This window comes from Platalea leucorodia, assembly GCF_965183815.1.
Source record: "Platalea leucorodia genome assembly, chromosome: 1".
In the NCBI taxonomy this organism is placed as follows: domain Eukaryota; kingdom Metazoa; phylum Chordata; class Aves; order Pelecaniformes; family Threskiornithidae; genus Platalea; species Platalea leucorodia.
In genome coordinates, this window is record NC_138823.1 from 149,826,228 (window position 1) to 149,850,410 (window position 24,183).

At 44.2% G+C, this 24,183-nt stretch overlaps 1 protein-coding gene across 1 annotated transcript in view; it reads left to right on the plus strand.

Moving 5' to 3' along the window:
* Positions 1–2,907: 2,907 nt before the first annotated feature.
* The window catches only part of GPR158 (G protein-coupled receptor 158), a gene marked incomplete at both ends in the record, with an annotated part of 211,396 nt that continues 190,120 nt past the window's right edge, over positions 2,908–24,183 (plus strand). Inside the window, 2 exons of the mRNA XM_082307042.1 lie at positions 2,908–3,779; positions 17,480–17,585. Of these exons, the coding sequence (XP_082163168.1) occupies positions 2,908–3,779; positions 17,480–17,585 (978 nt within the window). The remainder of the gene's footprint in view (positions 3,780–17,479; positions 17,586–24,183) is intronic.

Here is a 24,183-nt window from a genome sequence, read left to right on the forward strand (position 1 = left end):
TTTGGAAGGACTACGAGGAGATCACGGAACAGAAGGAACTTGCTATGCAAGTACATTAAAGGGCTATTTTATTATCCTGAGAACATGTGAATGTGGCCATTTAGCAGGCCTAGTGCAACTTAGATAGATATTAATCTACCCCTACAGGCTACAGTAGGGGAAGCGAATTCCCATCAGGGACTGACCTTTCCTTTAGAGCAGCCTGTGACAGTCAGTAAAGAGAATCAGCACAGGCACACCGTTAAAAAAATGCTTGTTTATTTATGTTGCCATTGATATCTCCCCATGTAACTGATCCCATGTTAGCTTAGCTCAATCCTGACAGCTGCTCCTGTCAAAAGCCCCGCTTCTCACTTATCCACAGCAAACGATGCATCTTTAGGTATTTGTTCAGTGCAGACTTGGAAGCACAGACTCTCTGTGCTGTGCTAAACGGTAAATGCAAGCTTCTGAGTTGCTCAGTATATGCAGTTTCTAAATAATCTCACAGGCTATTCACTTGAGGGAAAGTTCATTCCAAGTACATTACTCTTAAGCAGCGAATATCCTCTTCAACCACATGCAACTTTCTCTCTTATCCACATGTGATATTGTAACTATTAAAGGTGACCATAGGCAAAGATAAAGTGCATTACATCACTAGGATATATGGACTGCAAACGTAATTTACACTTAGCTATATCAGAATGACTTTTCCCTTAAGTATAGTTTCAAATAATTCTAAAATAAGAGTATGCTTTAAGAAGCAGATATATCTTGTCAGTGGTTTAAAATTAAATCATATACTCTGCATGACTGAAATCTGCTCCTTATAGGATGTGCACGCACATGTGTGTGGGAGAAAGAAAAAAAAAGATCCTCTTTTTACTACTCTTTTCATCTGCACTTTTGAATTCCAAAAGGGAGTTTTATACTAAACCAGAAGGGAATGAATTGTAATTAGGAGATTTTGTTGTGGACCATCTCCTCTGAAATTCACCCTTTGCTAACTGCCTCCTGTCGCAAACCCTTCACCCAACAGTAAGATACCGAGCAGGCGAATATTTCTGCCAAAGAAAATGCACAAAGGTAAAGGCGTTTAAATGCTTTGCTGAACTAGATTGGCTATTACTGATCATCACGGCCCCACAACTGACGGCTTATCTGGAAAATCGTAACTACATCTTCAGGGCACTTGGGTGTTTCGACCGGCGGTTTCGGCAGAGCAGGAGGAAAGCCAGGTGATTAGCCAGCGCTGCTTCGGCTCCACGCAAGTGCTCTACCGGTCAGCGTTGAAAGCCACTGGATTAAGGGCTTAGTTTTGAAGGCAGCAGCGGGAATTAGCATCTTGGAGTTAAAAGACAGGTGATGGACAAAACACCAAGGAAAAAAGCGAAGAAAGATTATGGCTACACAAGCATAACCAGGCAGCCACTGCAGCTGGCGGGGGGAAGCGGGACGCGCTCTGTGCGGGCCGCCCCGGGCCACGCGTGCGGGGCGGGGGAGGCGCGGGGCAGCCCGCGCCAGCAGCGCGGCGAGCGCGGCAGCACCGGCGGACGATGCAGATCTTGGCCGTGGGCCCCGAGGCCCCAGAAGCCAAAGCTGTCCGTTCCCACCCAAACGCCGTGCCCCCCGCCAAGCACCTCCCTCCTCCCTGCCGGGGCAGCCCGGCTGGCCCCACGCCTCCCGTGAGGAGCCGGCCTGGGCCCCCCCGCCGCCCGCCCCCGGAGCCGCCCGAGGCAGGAGCGCCTTCCTCACAGCGGCACGCAGCCCTGGCGGGCGTCAGCCCACACTCTGCGGATCCGGCTGCAGCTGCCCTCCCCCGGAGCGCCGGGCCTCTCCCGTCCCCCGCCGGCGGCGCGGGAGGCGGGGATACTTTGAACAGCCGGCACCCCCCTCCTCCCCTCGGCCCCGCCGGCCGCTGCCCGCCGGCTCCCGCCGGCGCCCAGGCGCAGAGCGCGGCGGCGCCGCTCCGCGCCCGGCCAGCGGGTGTCGCTGCCGCACTCCCCGGGCAAGCCCCGCGCACCGCCCGGGCGCGGCGGGGTCCCCCGCGGGCCGGTTCCCCGCCCGCCGCTCCCGCCCCTCGGCCGCGGGGGGAAAGCGGAGCGGCTGCCGGCGCGGCGGGCGGCTCCCCCGCCTCCGCCCCGAGCCGAGCCGGCGGCAGGTGAGGCGAGGTGCCTCGACGCCTCTCCGCGGCGGCGGCACCGCCTCCCTCAGCGCCGCACGGCGCCGTCCTCCTGCCCCGTGAATGGCTGCCGGCTGACTGACAGGCGAGGCGGCCACACAGGGCGGCAGCTGCCTGGGCTACACCTATAAGGGCCGGCGGGGAAGGGGCGCTGGGCGGTGAGGAGCCGCCCGGTGAGCAGCCTGCCGGGGGCGGGGGTCCTCCCCCGGGGAGCCGAGCGCCCGCGAAGGAGGGCGCCCGCCCGCCGGCTCCTCGGCAGCAGCCCCGCCCGCCCGCCGATCCCCGCAGCAAGTGGCAGTCCCGCGCCGCGGGCCCCCCCCTCCTCCGGCAGCGGCGCCCGAAGGATGCGGAGCGGCGGAGCGCGGGCGGCGGCGGGGCGCCGCGGAGGGACCCGCCGCTGCGCCGGGCGCGGGCGCCGCCGCCCCTGCGCGCTGCGCTGGGCAGCAGCTCAGTGAGCGCGGTGGCCGCGGCGGGAGGAGGCACCGGCGGGCTCGCTGCAGCCGCTGCCGTCGCCGGAGGGGCTGGGAGCCGCTCCGCGCCGGCGGTGGGGCTGCGCGGCGCCCCGCGCTGGGGAAGGCGCGGGCGGCGCCGCCACAGGTGACTCGCGGGCCGGGGGCCGCCTTCCGTCCCGCTGCCGCTCGGCCGCCCCTGCGCGTTCGTCGTGCCCCTGCGCCGCGGCCGCCTGCGCGGAGCCCGTCTTCAGCCGCTTCGCCGTGCCTGCGCGACCGGCAGCGCCGGGGGACATGGCTTTGCTCCGGCTCCTTCTCCTCCTGCTCCTCGCCCCGCGGGGGCTCGGGGCCGCCGCCGGCCAAGGGCAGGCGGTGCGCGGCCGGGAGCGGGCGCTCAGAGGGAGGCAGCCTATTTTCGACCACATCAAGAGCCGGGAGCCTCCGCCGGCCCCGCGGAGCCGCTCTACGGAGAGCACCATCTTGGCGCAGCGGCTCGCCGAGGAGGTGCCCCAGGACGTGGCCTCGTTCCTCTACACGGGCGACTCCCGGGAGCTGCGGCGCGCCAACTGCTCCGGGCGGTACGAGCTGGCCAGCCTCGCCGGCAAGTCGCGCTTCACCTCGCACCCCTCCCTGCACGGGGCCCTGGACACCCTCACCCACGCCACCAACTTCCTCAACATGATCCTCCAGAGCAATAAGTCGCGGGAGCAGAACTTGCAGGAGGACCTGGAGTGGTACCGCGCCTTGATCAGGAGCCTCCTGGAGGGGGACCCCAACATCTCCAGGGCAGCTATCACTTTCAGCACGGAGCCTTTCTCCTCCACCCCCCAGGTTTTCCTCCAGGCCAGCAGGCACGAGAGCCAGGTCCTCCTGCAGGACTTGTCCTCCTCAGCTCACCGCCTGGCCAACGCCTCTGTGGAGACAGAGTGGTTCCACAGCTTGAGGCGCAAGTGGAGGCCACATCTGCACAGGAAGGTCTTAAACACGGGCCCCAAAACTTTGGAGAACAGCTGGAAGAGGCGGGAGAGCTTCACTGCTGATAAGAACCACATCAGGTGGTCCTCGCCTTACCTGGAGTGTGAGAATGGGAATTACAAACCCGGCTGGCTAGTGACTCTGTCGGCGGCTTTCTACGGGCTGCGGCCGAACCTCCTCCCCGAGTTCAGGTAGGAGGAGTGTTCCTCTGCTTGCTTTCTGTTGAGAGGGGGGTAGGATGGGGTTTTGGTTCTGCCCCCCGCCCTGGGGAAGGGCACGCTGTGTCTCTGGAGTGACCTGGTCGACCCTTGCAGACGGGCTGCTCAGTCACACTGCAGAGCAACCTCAGGCCTTCCTGTTGAGCTCTACCTTCGTGTGCCTCAGGGAGCTGTTGCTCAGTAAAAGAATCGCTTCCATCTCTGCCTGTAAGGCAGCATTTGCTTTACCTGCTCCCATTGAAACAGGTGTGCATGGGCTTCCCGGCATCCTTCGGGGGGGGAGAGGAGAGCAGCAGTTGCCAGTTGTAGTTTATTTCTGACTGCAAGAGGAAGATATTTACTCAGGTGTTATTTCTTACTACACTGCATAATTAAAACTAGCTTGACTGCGGCTATGATTTTAACCAGCTGGGAAACAATGTTGTTATACAGGTAAACTGCCATTTCTGGTCTCCAGAGCACATCCACTGTGGGGTGCTCGAGCCTGGTCAGTGTGCTTGTAGGTAAATAAGTGTTTGTGACTGCAGTTCTGTCATAGTGCATGTGGCTACAGCCTGAGCTGGTGGTGGGAAAGCTTTTCTTAGGACACCCCCCTGTAACATAGCTGTGTAGGTGATACCTGGCATATGTAAAGAATTGCTTATTTTTTTTTATTGCCGTTACCCCCAGGACTTTGCAGCTGGGCTGTGATTAGCAGAGAGGAGGGTAAAAAAAGGCCCATTTTTGTGTCTTCCTATTTTGACAGCAGAGAGGGATGTGCCTGAGGAATGACAGCAACCTATGGGGCATGGGATGTCAGACTTTTCCCACTGGTGCTTCTGTGGTGGGGTTCATGGGTAACTCTGTTCCTCGGGGAACACCCACTGCCTAGAAGCAGCTGGCATTTGTCAGGGGCTGAGAGAGCACAAAACTTGCTTACAGCTCTGATTCAGTAGTAGATAATGATAGACAAGAACACAAGACACCAAAGAGATTTTGCCACACCTAGGTGGCCAGGCAATTGTGTATGTGAACACTGGTTGTCTTGGCTTAGTCTGAAATCCAGTGGGATCAAACAGGTATGAATGCAGTTGTGCATCCTTGGGGGAAAAAAAATAAAAATCTGCTGAATAGAGAACGGCTGATTATTTCTCTATGGAATTACGTTTTGCCCTGAAATCCTCACACTTATGAGGCTGGTAGGGTTAAGGTAAAGTGAGCTCACCTGCAGGCTGTTTGTTGCTGAATTCCTCTCAAGACCAAAACCCAAGAATAGCTCTGCTGCAGAGCTCTTCTGGACCCTAGTGGGGGGGGGTGTGGTGTATGTCCAGAAAAGTTCGGGAAACTTCTTGTATTTCATTGAAATGCAGTGTTTCACGCTTGATGAACTTCAGGATGCAGACGAAAGCTAGTGTAGGCTCGTATTCTCTTGTTAGGGATAGAGGTTCCTATAACCTAGAGAACCGCCAGGCTGGGGGTGAGGTGGCAGCCACTAACCAGCTGTCTGAGGACTTAGTTCTTGATACAAAGCTTAACGCAAAGAAGCTTTGATCTTGATTTCAGTTAAGAGAAAAACAGGTCTCTTAAACAGAGTCTAAAGCTTCAACCTTAGTTCTGTGCCAAGATCCTGTGATGTCAGGAAGCATCTCAGTGGTGCCGGTTTCTGCTGTGGTAGCTCTGGTGTGCAGAACACACCAGGTCCGTTTTGGAGTAGCCCTGGCCAACCACGGCAACCAGTAGAGGTCCTCCTGGGTGCAGTACAAAGCCCTGCCTTCACTTCCTCATCTTCCCAGCCTCTGCTTCCCATGTGGGAGTCACTTCAGTTGAAGAAATAGAATAACCTGTTGTAACTCTGATACTTCAAAGGGCATCCGTTCAGCACATCTAAGCTTGGAGAACCTCTTCCTATTTAGAAGACCTTGCGATGGGGTATGCTGTGCAAGTTCAAAGTGTTGTATTGCTGTTGTACTGAACAGTTAGGACAAAACTAACAAAGCTTTGTTGTATCAAAACCAGAGATGGTAAGCATTTCTAAGAAAATGGGTCACTATGTTTTTGGTGACTATATAAGGAAGAAAGTGGAAGAAGTACATATATATGTACATATTCAGGCAAGGCTAAATGGTGGTTCCTGCGTGCCTAGTTTGAGGTATGTTACATGAAAGATGGGCTTCTGTTGAAAGCTTAATATTTGGGATATTGAAAAACTAACTGCAGCTCCGTAAGACATACTATAAAAAAATACATTTCTCACAAGACTTGTGGGATGTCTTAATATATGCACAATATTTTCTATACTTGATAGGCACACAGCCTCAGTGTGCGTTCATAAGAGAAGAAATGGTTTAAAGTATAAGCAAGTAATATAAAAATGTAAAATCTAATGTAGTTATTAGAACATTAGTATTAATTATTATAAGGTACCTCTTGAAATAAGCTCTGTTTCCCCTCACCATCTGTCTTCGAGTGACACAATGATTTAACTTCAAATTCCTGTTTAAGGCCCATATGGTAAAAAGCAGTATGTATTAACCTCCATCTTTTGAGAACGCTACATTGGTTCTCCCAACAAAGTACCTCTGAACCATCTGTTAGGAACATGTTAATGGATCAGTTTACATGCTCCTGCCATTTAATAGTCTGGCATGAGGTCATTGATGGTAATTTAGTGCATGCCCCTTTAATATTCTTCGAACAGTTTATGCACTTTCTTCTTTGCTGACATTAGGTTTATGGCATGGTACATTAGGGCAAGAGACATTCAGGAACACAATATCTCCATGGAAGAGAGTTCTTTTGGATTACAGAAGGAAAAGCCAGTGCTCCTGCTTCTTGGTATCTCTTCTGTTGCGGTAACAGATGGATATGTTGTGTGGTGTAGCAATGGAAAGAGTTTAATGAAGGCAATACTAATAATTACTACTGGTTATGTTCAATACATGCTACTACTGCAATGCTGTTGTCAATGATGTTCTGAAAGTGCAGCATAAAAAAAAAAGCTTTGTTCTTCAGGTTGTAAAGGCTTATAGTGCCTCCTGCCAGAGGAAGCAAAGGGGGCTCTTGCAAGCAGCTTGCTGTCTGTCTTTAATTTCACATCCCACCCTCTCCCTCCCCTTCTCAAGAGATGACAGCCAAACTGTCCAAAGTGAAGGCCAAGGAAGGTGAGAGAATATGGTTAAGTTGTCTTGCCAAGGCTAGCATTGTAGGCCACTACTGAGATGAGGTGGAGAAACCAAAGACAACTTGACTGTGCTGATAAATGTGCCAGAAACTGTTCAGGCCCCATGGAACCACATTAGCCCAGCGCAATGCTAAGCCAGTGGTGCTGACTGTCTGCAGCTTCTTAGCAGTGCTTGCTGGTGGTGGTGTCTGCATTCATCGGCCTTTGGTCCGCCCAAAGTGCAGGGAGAGAACGTTCCCACCTGCTTACAGAACACAGCGTAAGCTCTCATTCAGCAATGAGGAGCCACAGAGACTAGAAGTAATCACTTGGTTATTTTAAACATTCCCTTTCACTTTTCTTAAAAAGTCTAAGCTGATACAGTTTGCAGCTGGAATTCACCATCTAATGTGTCTAATCACTCTGCAACTCTAGTGCTGCAGAGGGTAGAGCATGATAGCATTTGTCACTGATCTTCTGTGACCTTCCTCTGCTACTCCCTATTACATGATGAGATTGAACTATATTACGTGGTACATGGTGATCCAGCTGGTCTCTTTGCAGCCCTACTGTGGAAGTGGAAAGGTGTGAGAAGCTGCACGTTGTGAGTAACTTTCCTCTCTAAAAGTACTCGCTTGGCCTCTGGAGAGGAAGTGGGAGCTTTTCATTGCTTCAACAGTCTAGGAGGCCAGTGGGGAGGATTACTCCTTGATCTGGAAGAAAGATGTGCAAGGAGTCAGCTACTAGGAGCATATGAGTTTTTTAAAAAAAAAAAGTCATCCGGGGTCACTAGGTCCAATCTCCTGTTGTTACGTGCCCACTTAATGTCACCAGCTGACCAAACTCCATCTTAAAAGTAGGTGGGTTTCCCTCTTGGCTGTCCAGTCCACTGGCATGCCAGGCCTAACGTTTGGATAGCTTCTTCTGATTTCTGATCTAAATTTATTTGCAGTCAGTTCTCATCCATTTATTCCTGTTCCAGAACTGCCTTCTATCTGAAATAGCACTCTTCGCTGATGTTTACTGCCCTGACCTATTTATAGGCAGCAGTCTCTTCTCCACCTTTGTTTACTAGACTGCACATTCTTTAGTCTCCTGTCAGAAGTTCTCTGTTGCCATGGTCCCTCTTCCCAAGTCTTGTTCCAGTATTTCTTGAATGTGGTTAGTCAGATTCATGTGCAGTGTTTCAGCCTTGCACAATGACATCAATTATCCCCAAAGTCTGATGAATGAAATGCTGCTTTTGCAGTTCAAAATGTTCTCTTTCATGCTGTTCTCATTTTCTTTAGTGTTGTGTTGTAATATGTCAACATTTTGGAAACTGGTCATTGCTCTCACGCTATTTTTCATCTAAGAGGTCAGAATATCTTTAGGGTACAGTGACACTTTTTTTTTTTTACCACCCCCCACTCCGTTCCAGCGAGGCCAGGTGGATTGTTGTGTTCCCCCGCCCAACAAATCCAGGGCAGTATTTGCAATCTTTAAGGACTGTTGGGAGAATGCAATGGAATAATGGCTGTTTTGGCAGAAAAGAGAAAGGTCCACAATCAGCAAGCTGAGTAAGTTTAGTTGTTTTTTGGTTTTTGGTTTTTTTTTTTTTTTTTTTTTTAAATGATGATGTGTCCTGGAGCATTTGCAGATAACTTCATTCTGAGGTTTGGCTGAATCAAATGTTACCACTTAATATGTTTTGTCTCCCTGACATTTGCTCCTTATCTCTTAATTATTAGAAAGGTATTCCTTGGTGCAAAGATTAATCCTTATTGCACAGTTAAATGTAGCTGGTTTTCCCTAAAGGCAGTGTAATGTAGTGATTTCCACTGTACTGTTAACAGTGACTTGGACCACACCAGTGTTGGGCCATAATGGGGCTCTTGAAGGCAAATTAAACCATGGACATAGAATTATATATGACAAATAAGTAATTTCTTAGAGAATGTACGTGACTTCCTCTTCTGCCAAATATTTCATAGATATTAAATTGTTTGGTAAAATAACCATAAAAGTAGACATAAAAAAAGAGAGATTGTAAGAATTAGTAACTTTTTTCTTTTAAATATGGTTTAATTTCTTTCTTTAGCCCCCGTTTTTAGCTTCCACCCTAATCTCTCTTTAATCTAGTCTCAGTATGGAACTAAGAAAGAAAATTCATTTTTATTGTTTAAGGAGGCTTTCTAATTTTTTGTGACATGATACATTAGTCATATAATCCTGAAAATATTTTAAAATTGTGAGGCTGACATTTTTTCTATAACGCGCCCTGGCCCATATAACATGATTGAAGGTGTGGGTGGATTTAGAACAGGTTGTAAAATTGAGAAAGAATAATTTATTTCCTGGAACTTCTGAAAGTTTGGGATTTATGTTCCTGAAAAGAGGTGAGAACAAAGAAATATCTTCCTATGATTTACTGTCTGCTTATAGAAACCCCCAGTATGTTATGAGTATTCTCTAGACCATCAATTATGTCTGTGCCTTTTTTGTACGAGGTCATGGATAAGGACAGAAAACTGGATGGTGGTGAAACAAGAGGAACAATAAGTAGGGATTTCTTTTTTAGAAACGTGATTCAGCTTTCTTCACTATTGGGGAAACAAAAGCGTGTCTTTGAAGAAAGATGTTACATATGGCCAGAAGAGGACTGAAACATACTGCATTTATGTCAATAATTATATAGCACATGGTAAGCTGCAATAAAAGGAACTAGCTTTTTGGGTCAAACTGCTGTTTCCACTGCTCTGTTCTCTACCCTCATCCCCCTTGGGCAAGGCTTCCAGCACAGCAGGTTATCAAAGCTCTTTTGAAGAGAATAGACATGTGACAGTCCTTACTATCTGAGATGCAACTCCAGGACTGTCACCTCCTGTTCTGTCTATTCATGAACCTGGGCTGAGATAGAGAAATGTTCCTACAGGTAAGAACAAAAGCATTGCTGTGTTAGGTCAGATGCGAGGCTTACCTGGCCGCGTCTCCAAAAGCAGCTTCTGGCAGGTACTTAGGGAAAATGCAAGAGCAATGGAAGTGCTGAATTCTCTTATCTTGGTTATATCCCATTTGCAGATAATAAGCAATAACAAAAAAAAAAAATTTTTCAGACTCTCTCTGAAAGAGTGTTGATAGTAAGTATAGATTAAATTGACCTCCATGATTTTAATTCCCCTTTTAACCCATTTTTGTCTTCTGCAATGTAGTTTGGCATTGGGTTCCATAATATAATTAAGAACTGTTAGGAGAAAATAAATTATTTTCTGTTTTTAAATTTCTTCCATGAATCTAAATTCATTGGGAGATCCCAGATTCTTGTGATAAAAAAACACTTTGGAAAGTGTTCATTCATCTTCTCTGTGTCAGTCAGATTTAGTTGTGGGTTGTACTAAGTATTTTTATCAACTGCAAACTTTGTCACTGGTCACCCATTTGGCTCATCTGTGAATATGTTGAACAAAGCACGGATAGTTGTGGTGCCCAGCTTGTTAACATCCCTGCATGTGAAAGCTGACTTTTGTCACATTGAGATTCTCAAGAGCAGCTCAGAGGTTGGAGCCTTCCTGGCTCTAAAGTGTGCAGTGATGAAAATAATTCATTTTCTGCAAAGGCTGTCTCTACTCTGAGCAGTTTTTATATCTTGGTTGGCTATTGGCCTTACAAATTCTATTTCAGGCTTCCTTTTTCTGAGGTATTTGAAAAGTTTTTAATTTGTAGAGCCTATGCTTTAAACATGCTGCTTCTAAAATGTCTTTTGGTTTTGTCTTACATTCTTGTAGTTTTGTATGTTCCTTGCCCAGATTTATGCTTCTCCATTTTCCTTTTTTTAATGTTGGCTTCCACTTACTTTTCAGCTTTAAAATTCCCTTATTACCTTTAAATAAATCTTCAGTGTCAGAAGATTGGGTATAGTTAGGCTGAGGCTATCTCTCATGTGTAGAATCCTTCTAATTCAAAAGCTTTTCTTGTTCATAACCTTTTTTTTCCCTTATATCACTTTCTATACTGTTCCTTGAGACCCTTTCTTTCCACCTGCCTCTGACCCCATGGATAGTAATGGGAGCATTAAAAAAATATGCTGGTTTCTTACTAAATAGCTTGAATTTGGCTCCAAGACATTTTTTCATAGGGAGAATCTAATGTAAGTGGTACCCCACCATCACTGACACCTCAGTGTTCCTGTACAAGGGAATGCTTTGTGACAGAGTTAAGATGCTAGCAGCAACTTAGGCATCCTCAAGCAAAAAAAATACCACCACCCTTCCAAGTATCTAGGAAGCTCTCTGATGAAACTGCAGGGAAATTCCCAGAGAGACAGCACTCCATGCCATAAATCTGAAGGCAGATTTAAATCCGAAATAATTCTTCAGACAACAGAGGATTCAGCTTTAAGTATTCCACCCTTGTAGTACTGTTCCAAATGGCCTAGAGGGATTCTCTTTGCAGGTGAATCTTGATTCATGTGCCCACACTGCTATACCTTACTCTGCAGTTAAGTTTATTTTTAGTGAAAGCTGGTTCTCCTGTGAAAATGTGTGCTGAAAAGCAGCAGTCATGCTATGGCTGAGGAATTAGGTAAGTCTGTCTCTGTCCTGTTAGTAAGGAGTTAGGGGTTACTGTGTGACCAGATCAAAATTATGTTGTATGTAACATCCTAGTAGCCTGTTGTCAATCTGGCTGGATGTGCAAAGGTAGTAGTTTTAAAAACATCTAAGTGATGCAGAATCCTAAATCTTAACTTTCAAAAGCAACTTGAGCCTGCAAAAGCTGTTGATTACCAGTAAGACTCATGGCTGAAAGTCGCTTGCGAATTTAACACCAGGATTATTTTTGGATGCTCAGTTGACAGTATATTGAAGGAGCCTCAAGTGTCAGGTAGTGCGCACTGTTTGAAGATTAATATTCTTGAAAGTGCCAGCTTCCAAAATAAGAATGGTCAGAAAAGGTATCTGCCCTGAAAACATAGGCTATACTAATTATGGTATGCATTTATCTAGAGGTGTGGGCATTTGCAGATTTGGGGCGGCTGTAGAGAACTTGTTTTTCCTATCTCCTTGTTTTGTGGTAAAGAGGACTTAGGAAGTACAGCATGCAGGGGTGAATGAATATGGCAGCAAGAATCTAGGCAGGCATTTAGATTTGAGGGATGATGTCTGCTTCAGCATGTGATATCCATGTCTTATATCTTAATTATGGCTGCTTGCAATGCTTATAGGTACAAAAATAAGTGTACAAACTCAGAAGGCAAGCTTTTGAATGCCTGTTTAGCTGAGCTGTGATGACCTCTGTGCCAAAAAGCTTCTGAAGATCTAGAGGACAAAGATATTGTTTATCACCATTTAAATGTTGGCAGGCTATTATTCTGTGCAGCTCTAGCTTAAGCTGTCTGGGAGAAAGAGAACATGCTCCTGCTTTTTTTATGATCTAACAGTACAGGCAAAAAAATTCTTCTGTAGATATAGGTTTTACAACATGTTGTTACAATGAAATATTATAACTACTGAAACTATCAAGATAGCTAGTAGGTTGGGAAAATAAGCTTAAATCAATTTCTGGCACAGATTTCAAGGCAAACAGCATGCCAACAAACAGTGGTACTGGAAATTAAGACAGACATGAAAGCCTCTTAAATCAAACCTCTGGCCTGACAGAAAATCCTTGATGACATCATTCTTCAGTGATTATCTATTATGTACAATTCAACTAATTCTTTCTTATCTACATTTTAAACATAAATGTGTCCGTTGTGGTTTAACCTGGCAGGCAGCTAAGCACCATGCAGCTGCTTGCTTGCTCACTCCCTCCACAATGGGATGGGGAAGAGAATTGGAAGGGTAGAAGTGAGAAAACTCGTGGGTTGAGTTAAAGACAGTTCAATAGGTAAAACAAGCTGCGCGTGCGAGCAAAGCAAGGAATTCATTCACTGCTTCCCATCAGCAGGCAGGTGCTTAGCCATCTCTGGGAAAGCAGGGCTCCATCATGTATAATGGTTGCTTGGGAAGACAAACACCATAACTCCAAATGTGTCCCCCCCCTTCCTTCTTCCCCCAGCTTTATATGCTGAGCGTGATCGTCATATGGTGTGGAATATCCCTTTGGTCAGTTGGAGTCAGCTGTCCCAGCCGTGTCCCCTTCCAACTTCTTGTGCACCCCCAGTCTACTCGCTGGTGGGGTGGTGTGAGAAGCAGAAGAGGCCTTGACTCTGTGTAAGCACTGCTCAGCAATAACTAAAACATCTCTGTGTTATCAATGCTGTTTCCAGCACAAATCCAAAACATAGCCCCATACTGGCTACTATGTGGAAAATTAACTATCCCAGCCAAAACCAGCACAAATCCTTAAGTATCTTTTTTGTGTAAGGACTGTAAAATTGTGCCAGAAAACAAATATTTATTGTTATAAGGAGATTAACAAAATATACTTAATAGCCAGATAGTCCACAATTACCAGTAATATTGTTATTAACTTATCACTGTGACTTGGGTTCAGCCAGGCAGCATTGTCAGTATGGATGAATGTGTTATGCTGACAAGCTGAGTCTACTCTTACACAGTTGGTATTTGTCTTGATCACTTCTATCAAGATAGCAGAGCTGCAATTATTCCCAGTTAGTTCAATAAATACAACACAGGTAGTTGGTCTGTATACCTTCTAGGAGGATGTGTTCTTCCATATGTTCCATTTTCTGAATGCTGAATCAAAAATAACTGAAAATGTGGGTGGCTAACCAGGCTGTGCCAGCTACTGTATTAATCACAGATGAATTTCAGAAATATATCATGTATACTTTGGTGTACTCTATGTGTAATAATGTTGGGGCGCATTATCTGAGATGGTGTTTTAAAATGGCAAAGCGTCCCAAAGCGTCCCAAAGCAGTAAAAGTCTTGTACGATCATGATGCTTTCTGTAAATGCCACATAGAATCATAGAATGGTGTGGGTTGGAAGGCACCTAAAAGATCACCTAGTTCCAACCCCCCCTGCCATGGGCAGGGACACCTTCCACTAGAACAGGTTGCTCAAAGCCCCATCCAACCTGGCCTTGAACACTTCCAGGGAGGGGGCATCCACAGCTTCTCTGGGCAACCTGTTCCCAGGTGATGGAGCAAATCTTCCTGAAAACCACTTCCAAAACACATGAAGGAGAGGAATGTGATGGGGAGTAGTCAGCATGGATTTATGAAGGGGAAATAGTGTTTAACCAACCCAATAGCCTTCTGCATATAGATGACTCTGTGTCCACATCTGGGCTTCTCAGCACAAGAGATGTGGCTGTGCTGGAGTGAGCATATTGAAGCACCACAAAGATTATTCTGGAGCTTCTGACAGACAAGAAGGGCTGAGCGAGCTGGGACTGTTCAGCCTGAATAAGAAAAGGCTCCAGGGGGATCTTACATAGGCATGTAAGTGCCTGATGGAAAAGTGTCAAGGAGACAGAGGGGTAGGGCTACTGTTCTTAGGGGTAGCCAGTGAAAGGACAGAAAGTACAGGAGAGACAAACTGAAGTACAAGAAATTCCATTTAAACATCAGAAGACTATTTTTTTGGCACTGTGAGGGTGGTCAGACACTAGATCAGGTTTCCCAGAGCTGGTGAAGTCTCCATTATTGGAGGTATTAAAAAACCCAACTGAAGTGAGCCTGCTTTGAGCAGGTGATTGGACTGGATGATCAGAAGAGGTTCCTTCCAATGACAGCTGCTGTATGAATCTGATTTTCACATCTGTTTTGAACAAAATAATTGTATCAAAGAGTTTTCAAAGGATACAAGTTATTTAATCAATTCTGATGTGACAAATCCAGAAGTACATTTCCTTTCTTTCCAGTACGTGGCTCTGAGCAGTAGGATGCTGTCCTGCTTCTTGGCCCACTAGAACATGCCACTAATTCTTCAAATTGCAGCATGTCTGATACAAGGCTGTACTCAAATGCTTGCTCAGTGCGCTTACTGTCCCTAATTCCTCTGGCTTGGGTGTGTTGTCTTTCTCACAAGTAACCTCTAGGTAAGTTGTTTTTTTCTTTTTTTTTAAAATGTTTATAGCCCTTTGTACCGACTGTGCTTCTACAGGGCCTGCTCATGATACCACACAGCAAACTCTTAAGGTGTTTCTCCTCTCCTAGCAGTTGTTAGTTTACCCTTAATTTTCAATCTGTACCTCTCTCTTCACAGAAGTGTTTGTAGAGGTAAAGTAGAGTTTCCTCTCCTATCAGTTAAAAACAAAATGTGCATGAGGGAAAATCTTTCCATGTAAAGGAAATAAAGACCTGCATCCCTAAGGTGCTTAGAGCCTCCCAGGTGAATCTGATGCAGTCCTAATAAGGATGAATCATTACCAGTTTTCCTACTGTATAAACTGATTTCTTTAGAGTAGTCAGAATGATGCTAATGCTTGAGAGACCCTTGCCAAAGTGTCTGGTGTATAACATGAACTAGAAGAGCAAGGAGTAGCATTGGTCTTGGTCCTGCTGCCTGCTTCGTGCCTGTATGCAGCCACAGTGAGATTATTCACTTGAAGAACAGGTCCTGTCCCCAGCCTGCACGCTAATGCTCAGAAAGGTCCAGAAAATATTAGAAACCTACCTGGTGGGATCTGTACATGACCAGATGAGGAATTGGTTACCTCTACTCTATGAGCAACTGAGACAGATACCTTGTTAGCAGGTTAAGAAAAGCTTGTAATCCACTGACATCAACATCTTATAAAGAGTTAGTCTGTACAGTACAGCAGTTTTTCCCTTAAGGTTATTGGTCACCTGCAACATGGAAAAAACAGTTCATTGGAGTGGAAGTGTAGTTTTAGCAGTCCCTGAAGAAGCTTTTGTCCAAAACAAGAGTGGAAAGGCATAAAGCTGTAAATTAAAAATATTTCTGAATATTCTAGAAGCGTGGTGTGTGCTATTTCAAGTTAAGCTTGCTAGAGCCAGCACTTAAACATTTCAGGTCATTTCTAAGTGTGCCTAGTGTCAGGTATTTAGATTCTAGGCAGGAGACGGAGGGGGATGAAGTGATCAGATCACTTAAATGACATGCTTGTGTTTCTTTGACTATAAAGCATGTCTGAAGATGAATGTCCAAATATAGCTGTTGTGGACACTTTGCACTTGGTTGTACTGGGACCAGGTATGAGGGAGCAATATTGTCCTGGTTTTGATCAAGCTCATTTCTTAGACCTGTTCTGACTTTGTTCATAAGCAGCCTCCCAGATGCATGGCTCTGTAGCTCTTTTATTAGTAGAGTTCTTACTTATGTGTACTGAGCTTTAACTAAAAGAGTCAATATGCTTTGAGGTGAGTGAGGTATTCTTGACATAAAGGTTGGGCCGTGCCCTTGGTAGTCCACAGCCTGAGAGGGTGATGGTGTTTGTAGTCATGGAAATCAAAACTTTTGTCTAAAGTGGCTGAAACAGTTGAGTTAAAAGAAGTGGTACTCTAGATTTAAGAAATCAGTACAAAGCACTCATCAGTTATGAGTGAATCCGTGTAATGATCTAACTACCAGAAGTTGCATACTGACATTTTTGCTAAGTCCGGACAGCAGCGAACCAGCCACAGATACGTGCTCTCATGAGGTGATGCTATAAATGTTCTATGTCCAAAGCCATTCTGGACATTATTTTAGAGAGAATAAGGAAATTTTAAAAGGCTTTTTTTTAAGATAAGCAGCTACAATCTTAAGCTTTTCTTCTTCTGGTGATTTCCAAGTTGTTTATAAAATGGAGTGTTGGCTTTCAAATGGGGTTGTTAGCTTTTCATTCAAAAAAATTTCTGAGGGAAGCAGTTGATGATGAAAACTTGAGTGTTCTTGGAATGGGACTACTACAGTTCAGACAGTCCCTGAAGACCTGTTTGTGTAGGAAACATTTGTTTTGGTTTCACAGACATCAATGGCCTACTCCTGGCTCACGCTGCCCTTCTGATGTTGTATCAAGTATTATACCAGCACCGGCTGGCAGAGATGGGGAGAGAGGGGTTTGAACAACCCTGCCTGCTGGAGGAGGGTGCTGAGCCATGGAGGAGAGGCCTGAAGTCACTGGAGGCTGGGGTGTCTCTGGGGAGAGTATGGAAAAAGGCTTTTCCCGGTTGTTTTGACAAATTGCGTTCCCTGGAGCAAAGGGAAGGATGTTGTCGTCACTGGGCATGGGGGTGAGGTGTGGCACCTGGTACTGTACTCGGGGTCAGCCGGGGAGGTTGCTGGCCTCGGAAAAAGTAGTGCAGGTCATTCATTGTATTTATTTTAGTTCTTTGCTGCATTGTAAAATGTGAAGGTCATTACATTGTTTGAGTGTATAACTTATTTTTACCTGCTGCCTTACACTTAGTGCATTAGATTTATCGAGCCCTTGTTGTAATACATCTCAGTAAGGTCTAACATAAAAATGTGTCTGCAATCATGGCTTCAGGAACACAAAAATTCTCTGTTTTCAGACATTTCATCAAATTCCGTATTTAGAAGAAAGATGTAGTTCCTCTTTGCAGGCTACAGCATCATAAAGAAGTTTAACCTATTTCTGTAGTCGCTGTGTTCAAGGCTGTTTTTCTCTTATTTTCAGAGGTGTTGTCAAAGTCGACATCAATCTGCAGAAGGTGGACATTGACCAGTGTTCGAGTGAGGGGTGGTTCTCGGGCACGCACAGATGTCATCTCAACAATTCTGAGGTACGTCTGTCCCTAAGGGACCGAGCCACACTTCAATAGCAAGTCTTTCCACTCTGAGTAATTTTCTGTAGTATAAATGCTATCTATTTTATAGACTTTAAATGTGGTTTGTAGGCTGAAAAAATCTTACCGTGCAAGGCGTTACGGTATGCGTGAGTTTCAGGTGTGCCTATATTTCAGGAATATTGGCCTTAAATAAAACAGAAGCTAAGTTATTGTGCAGAAATAACAGCTATAGGGAAGAAGAATATTACCAGTGAAATGACTTATGAAGTTCTGCTTGCGAGTCAAACAATTATTTTACACTCAAAATTAAAATAGGCTTTTAATGTCAGTGTCAATTTTGACTGGACAGCCTTGCAAAGTAGAGTAAAAGTAGCTCAAATGCTAATAATAATTATTCAGAAAAACATGGGCTTTTGGTGGAATGATACAGAATAACAGGCAGAGTTGGATACTGTAATTCTTTCTTAATAGCAGTGCCAACATTTTGACAGAGCTGACTAAATGTTTCTGTTCAGCTCCTTCCTGCTTCCCCTTTCTTTTGAAGGTCTGTGTCTGGCTCTGCCTGTCAGTATATCATAGATCGTTCAGCCTGGCCAGTCATATGTGTTCAATGAAACTTTAAACCAAAATACATTCAATGATTTTTCTTTTTATTATGGCATACTACATTGTTTTCAAAGGCACCCATTTGTTTTCTGTGCGAGTAGGCACCTCATGCACTTCTGTGCTTTCAGAAAGGACAATTAAAATGTAGGGAAGGTTGACGGTTGTGTGCCAGAAGTCAGGAGATGTTTGCCGAATTTTTTAAAAAAAGCCAATTTATCAAAGCCAAATCTAAATTTAGGAAAAGAGTTGGTTTTGATGAATTCATTTACTAACATTTTTGAACAAGAAAAACTCAGGATTTTTGTAAACATCCTTTTTGGTATTTTTCACTTGAATTTTTTTTTTTCTTAAAATAAACTTGAAATGAGAAATCAAGTAGTCTTTGATAAAGACTGATTTTAAATGAAAAATTTCTGCAAATGGAAAAAAAAAGATTTTTTTTTTTTTTTTCCTTTGTTAAGTACTCTTTGACTTCTGAATTCAAGGGAACACTTTTTTAATATCTGATGTTTCTTCCTAGAAGAAAATATTGTTTGCCATAAGGTCTGGTAAACCTTGTTTTTTAATATATGCTAGTTATCCTTAATGTGATTATATATTTTGTCAAGTGCTCCTCCTTTTCCTAATGTCTTATGAGCAAAATTGTCAGCAGAGGGATGGGATTGTAAGTAGCATCTCTTCCTGCAACCAAGAAGAAAAGAGGAAACAAAAAACCCTATAGGAAGACTAAGAAAAACCACGGCAAAAGTAAAATGGAGAAAATGAAGAAAGGTCAATGGTGGGCTTTAGCACACATCTGGTCTGGTTCAAAACCCATTGTTTGCTGTAATGGGCTCTGCATCATGCTCTGTATTCTTAATATATAGGAAAACAGAATCTGAGTCAAACCAAACTGAATATAATTCTACAATTACACTTCCCTTCCAAATCTAGGTCCTTAAAGAGTATGTCCTGGAGAGCACAATGCAAAAAGCTACTCTCTCTGGAAGAATTTGTTGGAGAAGGGGGGGAAATAAAAGGATTTTTTTAACTTTTCACAATTCATTTTCATGGGAGTAAAAAGTAGGTTTTGTTTCTCTGTAGAACTCACTTTCATTATGAAAAGGGGTTTTCTTCATGAATATGACATTCAGTAAAATCTACGTTCTATTTTATTATTGCACATGAGGCAAGTGGAAGGTCATTTAGGAAACTGAGTGCAGAAAGAAATTCTGCATGAAAGACAACCTTGAGGGTTACAGAAAGTTTTCTATGACTTGCAAAAAACATTTTAATTCCACAGTCTTTAGTGTCTCAGTGGGCAAGCTGGAAAAATCTCACCTCTATGATTTGGTCTCTTACTGTGCATGAGAAACTGAGGTGGCTGTCATGGACCACTGATGCAGAGAAGGTGTCTCCACCAGCTTTGAGCCAGGACTGGGTTCTTGGCATTCTGGGCTTCATTCTCCTGCTGAGAGGGTGGCTGTTTCCTATCTGCTGAAGGAGGGAATAACATTTCTTTCACTTAAAATGTACGTTACAGATTAGTTCTTCATGTTGGGATTCTGGGGTGTGTTGTTGTAAAGCTTGCTGTGGTCAAGTAAGTTTCTTTGCAGAGCTTTTATTTACCAGACTCACTCCCACTGTCGTTTTTACTTCTTTTTGTCCTCTCCCTGTTTATTCTGCATAGTGTTTTCCTTGTTCTTTAGAGCTAACAGAGACTGCTGTACATAGTTTACAATAATCTCTTTTTATACAGCACTTCTGCTACTGTTGAGTCCAACCTGACGTATCAGTATAAAACCAGAGCTGCTTTGTGCTCTTTTGACAATAGGAAGCACTACGTTTGCTGATGTTACAAAGGATGTTTTATTTTTCATAGTGGATAATTGCATGCTTTTATATAGTTGCATGTTTTCATACTGGATAGTTGCATGTTTTTTTAGTAAGCCTGCTGCAATGCTGTAGTTCATAAGTGAGTTCTTGTGATGCAAAAAGAAATTAAAATATACATTCTAGGGCAGAAGCTCTTTAATGAGTGTTGCTGTATCTGTGAGAGTGGCTCATGTTCACACCTGAAGTTGTTAATAACACGGCTAAGGAGATGAATGTCACTTCATGAATGGCTTTTCATCTTGTATATAGAGCAAAAACCTCCCAGCTGTTCTTCCTTCTTCATGGCACTTATTAGAGTGTTAAATCAACGAGGCTCTCGTGGCTAAGAGAAGGATATATAGGTAATACAAACCTCCCCCAAAATGAAACTTGGAAGCAGGGAGTGCCTTTCCTTACTGCGCCTGAAGAGGATGAGACTCCTTGCTTAATAACAGTGACCCTGGGGATGGGGAGTTGCTGGGAACAATCTATAGAGAAGATTTCTCTCCTTTTGCTCTATGGTCACCACTTTAGGAGAGTTCAGTCTGATGGGGGCTTCTTTCTTTATAAGCAGGCCCCATATGCTGCTTTTCACACTTTGTTTAATTGGAATCTACCCCGTGGAATAAGGGTAAACGACATAGATGTGCAACAATGCTTTCTGCACAGTTTGCCTTATAAATGCTAATGAAATGAATATTCCCCATCCTCACTTTTCTCTTCTTAGAGGCAGATACAGAAATACCTGCTGACGCTGGAATGCTCTGCCCCGGATTACAAAGTCTGTCTCCAGCAGAGTAAGGAGGAGAACGGAGATCTCTGGATTTCCAGTTCTGCTTAAGTTAGACCCTCCTTCCTCTTGTTAGCTTTGTTAGGTGACTTGCATATTTAGTGCAGCATAGCCTTTCCACAGACCGTTTGGTAAGGCTTTACCATAGTGAATTTCTGATTTGGCTCTGAAAGTCTGTTTATTGCACAGCCCATACTACGTGGCCGGGCTACCAGTGCCATTAAATCTAAGGCATAAAGCTCAGTATTTCAGAGATACAACTTCCCTCTTCTCTAACACTATGAAAATATAGCAAGTGACAGAGAAGGGGAAGGGAGTGACTTAGGGAATGGACAAGAGGAAAAAAAATTTTATAGTGGCTAAAATCTGCTAGACACATTGCAGACAAATTTGCCTACTTTCTGTGCTGTCCTGAAGTGTTCATCTTCTAAATAAAAAATAAATTGAAAGGAGGGAGATGGAGGTGCACTACAGTGAATGTAAACATATGGTAAACCAGTGGTCTCTATGTGCTAGACAGAAAAAAGGAAGGAATGGATGGCACCCAACTTCTACAAGAAAATAAAGATATTGTCATTGAAAGTACTGTGTTGCCTTCACGTGCTCTGGCACAGAATCACTAGGAGATGATGCTAAATGACATTGGAATTTGGCTTTGGAAGGTCATCAGGAGTAACCTGATTATGTGGTGGGATAGTTGTAGTGCTAGTCCTTGCTTGAAAGAAAAATAGTGTGTGGTTGGGGAATTAAAGAATATTACAGCTTAAATACACAAAATGCTTAGACTTAGACATACTATTCCTCCTTTAACTGCCATCTGTCCTTAGATTTAGGTGTTCCTCAGGAGGTGGATTGGTGACTCTTAAATATCTTGCTTTATGTATGGTGCTCTCAAATTGAATACAAAACGAAAGCAAGCACTGTGAACTTTAGATTCTCCATTTTTAAACTGACTGCCTAAATTCCTAATATATAGTCATATTTTTCCCCGATTTGTTCTCTTTTGTGCACAGGACCCATATATCCCTGATTTCATAGCAGCCTTGATGAACTGGGAGAACAAGAGTGCCCTCCTTCAATCTCAGGATGACTGGAAACTGCCCAGTCTAATTAGGCAGGAAGTTAGGTGAGACTTCACACAGGAAAGCCAAACGGCAGCAGTGGCTAAAATCTATTTCATTTGTGATCCCCCCCTGCTCCCCCCCCCTTTTTTTTTTTAATTGTATTGGCCAAAAAGAGGCTGATGACCAGGTGTTCTTTTCTTGACCTGGAGGAAGAAGAAGGGAAAACTCATGGTAAAGCAGAGGGCACTACATTCTCTTTCCTGCCCTCTACCCTGACACCCAAATAGGCAACGGTTTCCTTGGAAAAAATACATGGGCAAGAGATTTGGATTCTGTGGGGCTGCAACACATGAGGCAGGTAATATCTGCAGGGTTTGAAATAATTAAAATTAATTGGTTAGAGAACAAAATGATGCAGATAATTCTGAAATTAACAAATGTAGAAAAAATATTGTTACCCAATAACAAATCCAAAGTAATTTCATTGTACAGGCAAGGCTGGTTATGGGGGTAAGAAAACATGCATTTTACCCTGTTTGAAACCTTTGAAGATTTTTCTTTTAATATATTAGATTCTTTCCCCATACATGCTGTCAGCAGCTGCTGGCACTTCTAGTAACAACTTTAGAGTCCTTGTTGAGACACCAACAATAAAATCAAGGCTGAGGAGCGTCTGAAGAAATCAGCCGGCATAGCCCGTAGAGCTCGGCCAAACGCTTCCAACCAGCAGCATCAGTCTGTGAAAACCGGCAGCGGACTCCACGCTGTTCCCCCATCCTTAATGAGACTGCCAACAGCTTGCAATACGAGGCAGGCTCAGCTGACATCCCTTTGGGTTTCAACAGTATTCCACAAATGACAGCGTGCAAAAATATCTAGAGGGAATGAGAGAGGCAGAGTAAACAAAAAAGCTGCATTGCTCTCTGTATATAGCGTGTGTATTTCTGTGTTTGTAGAAAGATGCATAGGCCTACTGTGTGTGTATTTATTCTGCACAAACACAAAACCAATTGAGAAAGGAAAACAGTACAGCCAAAATCTGTTTTCTATTGTTTAGCAAAACATTTGGGACCATCATACTTTATTATACTGTATGTAGTGTTACAGACAACCTGCTGAAAAAGGGGGAGGCAGGGGCTGATTAAAAATAAAATTGTAATGTGGACTGAGTTGGGAGAGGGGGGAAAAAAAACCAGTGCTTTCCAGGTTTCTCAAACATGCTTTCCAGTGCCCTTGTCAAACTGGGAAAAGGCTATTAACGCACATAGTCTCTGGGAGGGGAAGCATGACAAGAGATTAGTATCCAAAGTCATAATGCAGTGGGTCATATCCAGTATCATCAGTTTTCTTTATTATTTGCATGTATTTTCTGTCCTGTCCGTTAGGAAAAATGCAGTCAGAATGAGAAAAATTTGAAAAGAAAGCTGTTTTTTGGTGATTCAATCTGAGTGAACAGGGTTTACAGAACATAGTTAACTTCTAATTTGGAAATAATCATCATCCTTGGAGCTACAGATTGCATCCAAGATAGGGCAAGAGAAGCATAGAGAGCATATGTCAGGATATATTTCCTCTTAGAAGAAAACAAGATCTTTAGTGGTAGAATACAAATACTAAATGCTGTATCAAATCCTGGGCTAAAAGGGCAATCTAAGACAGAAAGGGGAGCGGCTCGGTTCAGTACACAGATAAAGAAAACATAGCCAACACTTATTGGATCCAAAAGCAGAAAGGCATATCTGTTCTCTCAGGCTGATGGCTGCTCACACAGCTCAGTGTATTTGAAGAGCATGCAGTAGACACAAAGAACATTTTGGATGCTATTTTAAAAATAACTTTGCATCATCTGCATTCATGGGAAAAGTCCCTTTATGACAGTGTACCAGATCTAATCTGGCACTCCCCCAGACATGATTGCGTAAAATAAGGTGGAGGTTTGTCAGAGCTTTTGGTGATAAACAAGGTGCTATGAAAACCAACTTTCAGTTTAAGGAAGAGCCATGTTGCTTAGCTACAGCATCTTTGCCTTTTTAGAAAAAATTTTAAATGACTCTATGTTTTGCAGGAGCTAATCTTGGTTAGCAATGCTTTCTTCAAAAGAAGAAAACCTTTGCAACAATTCCTTTCATCCTAGTTAGCAGTGTTAACTTCAGCATTTAAATTCATCTGGGTCAGTTCTATTTGCTGCTGTTTTCCTTCCCCCAGAGTTAAAAAGTGAAAAGCAGTAGATGACTGCTTGAATGATGCTCTCTGACAAAAATGAAAATAGCAGGGAGGT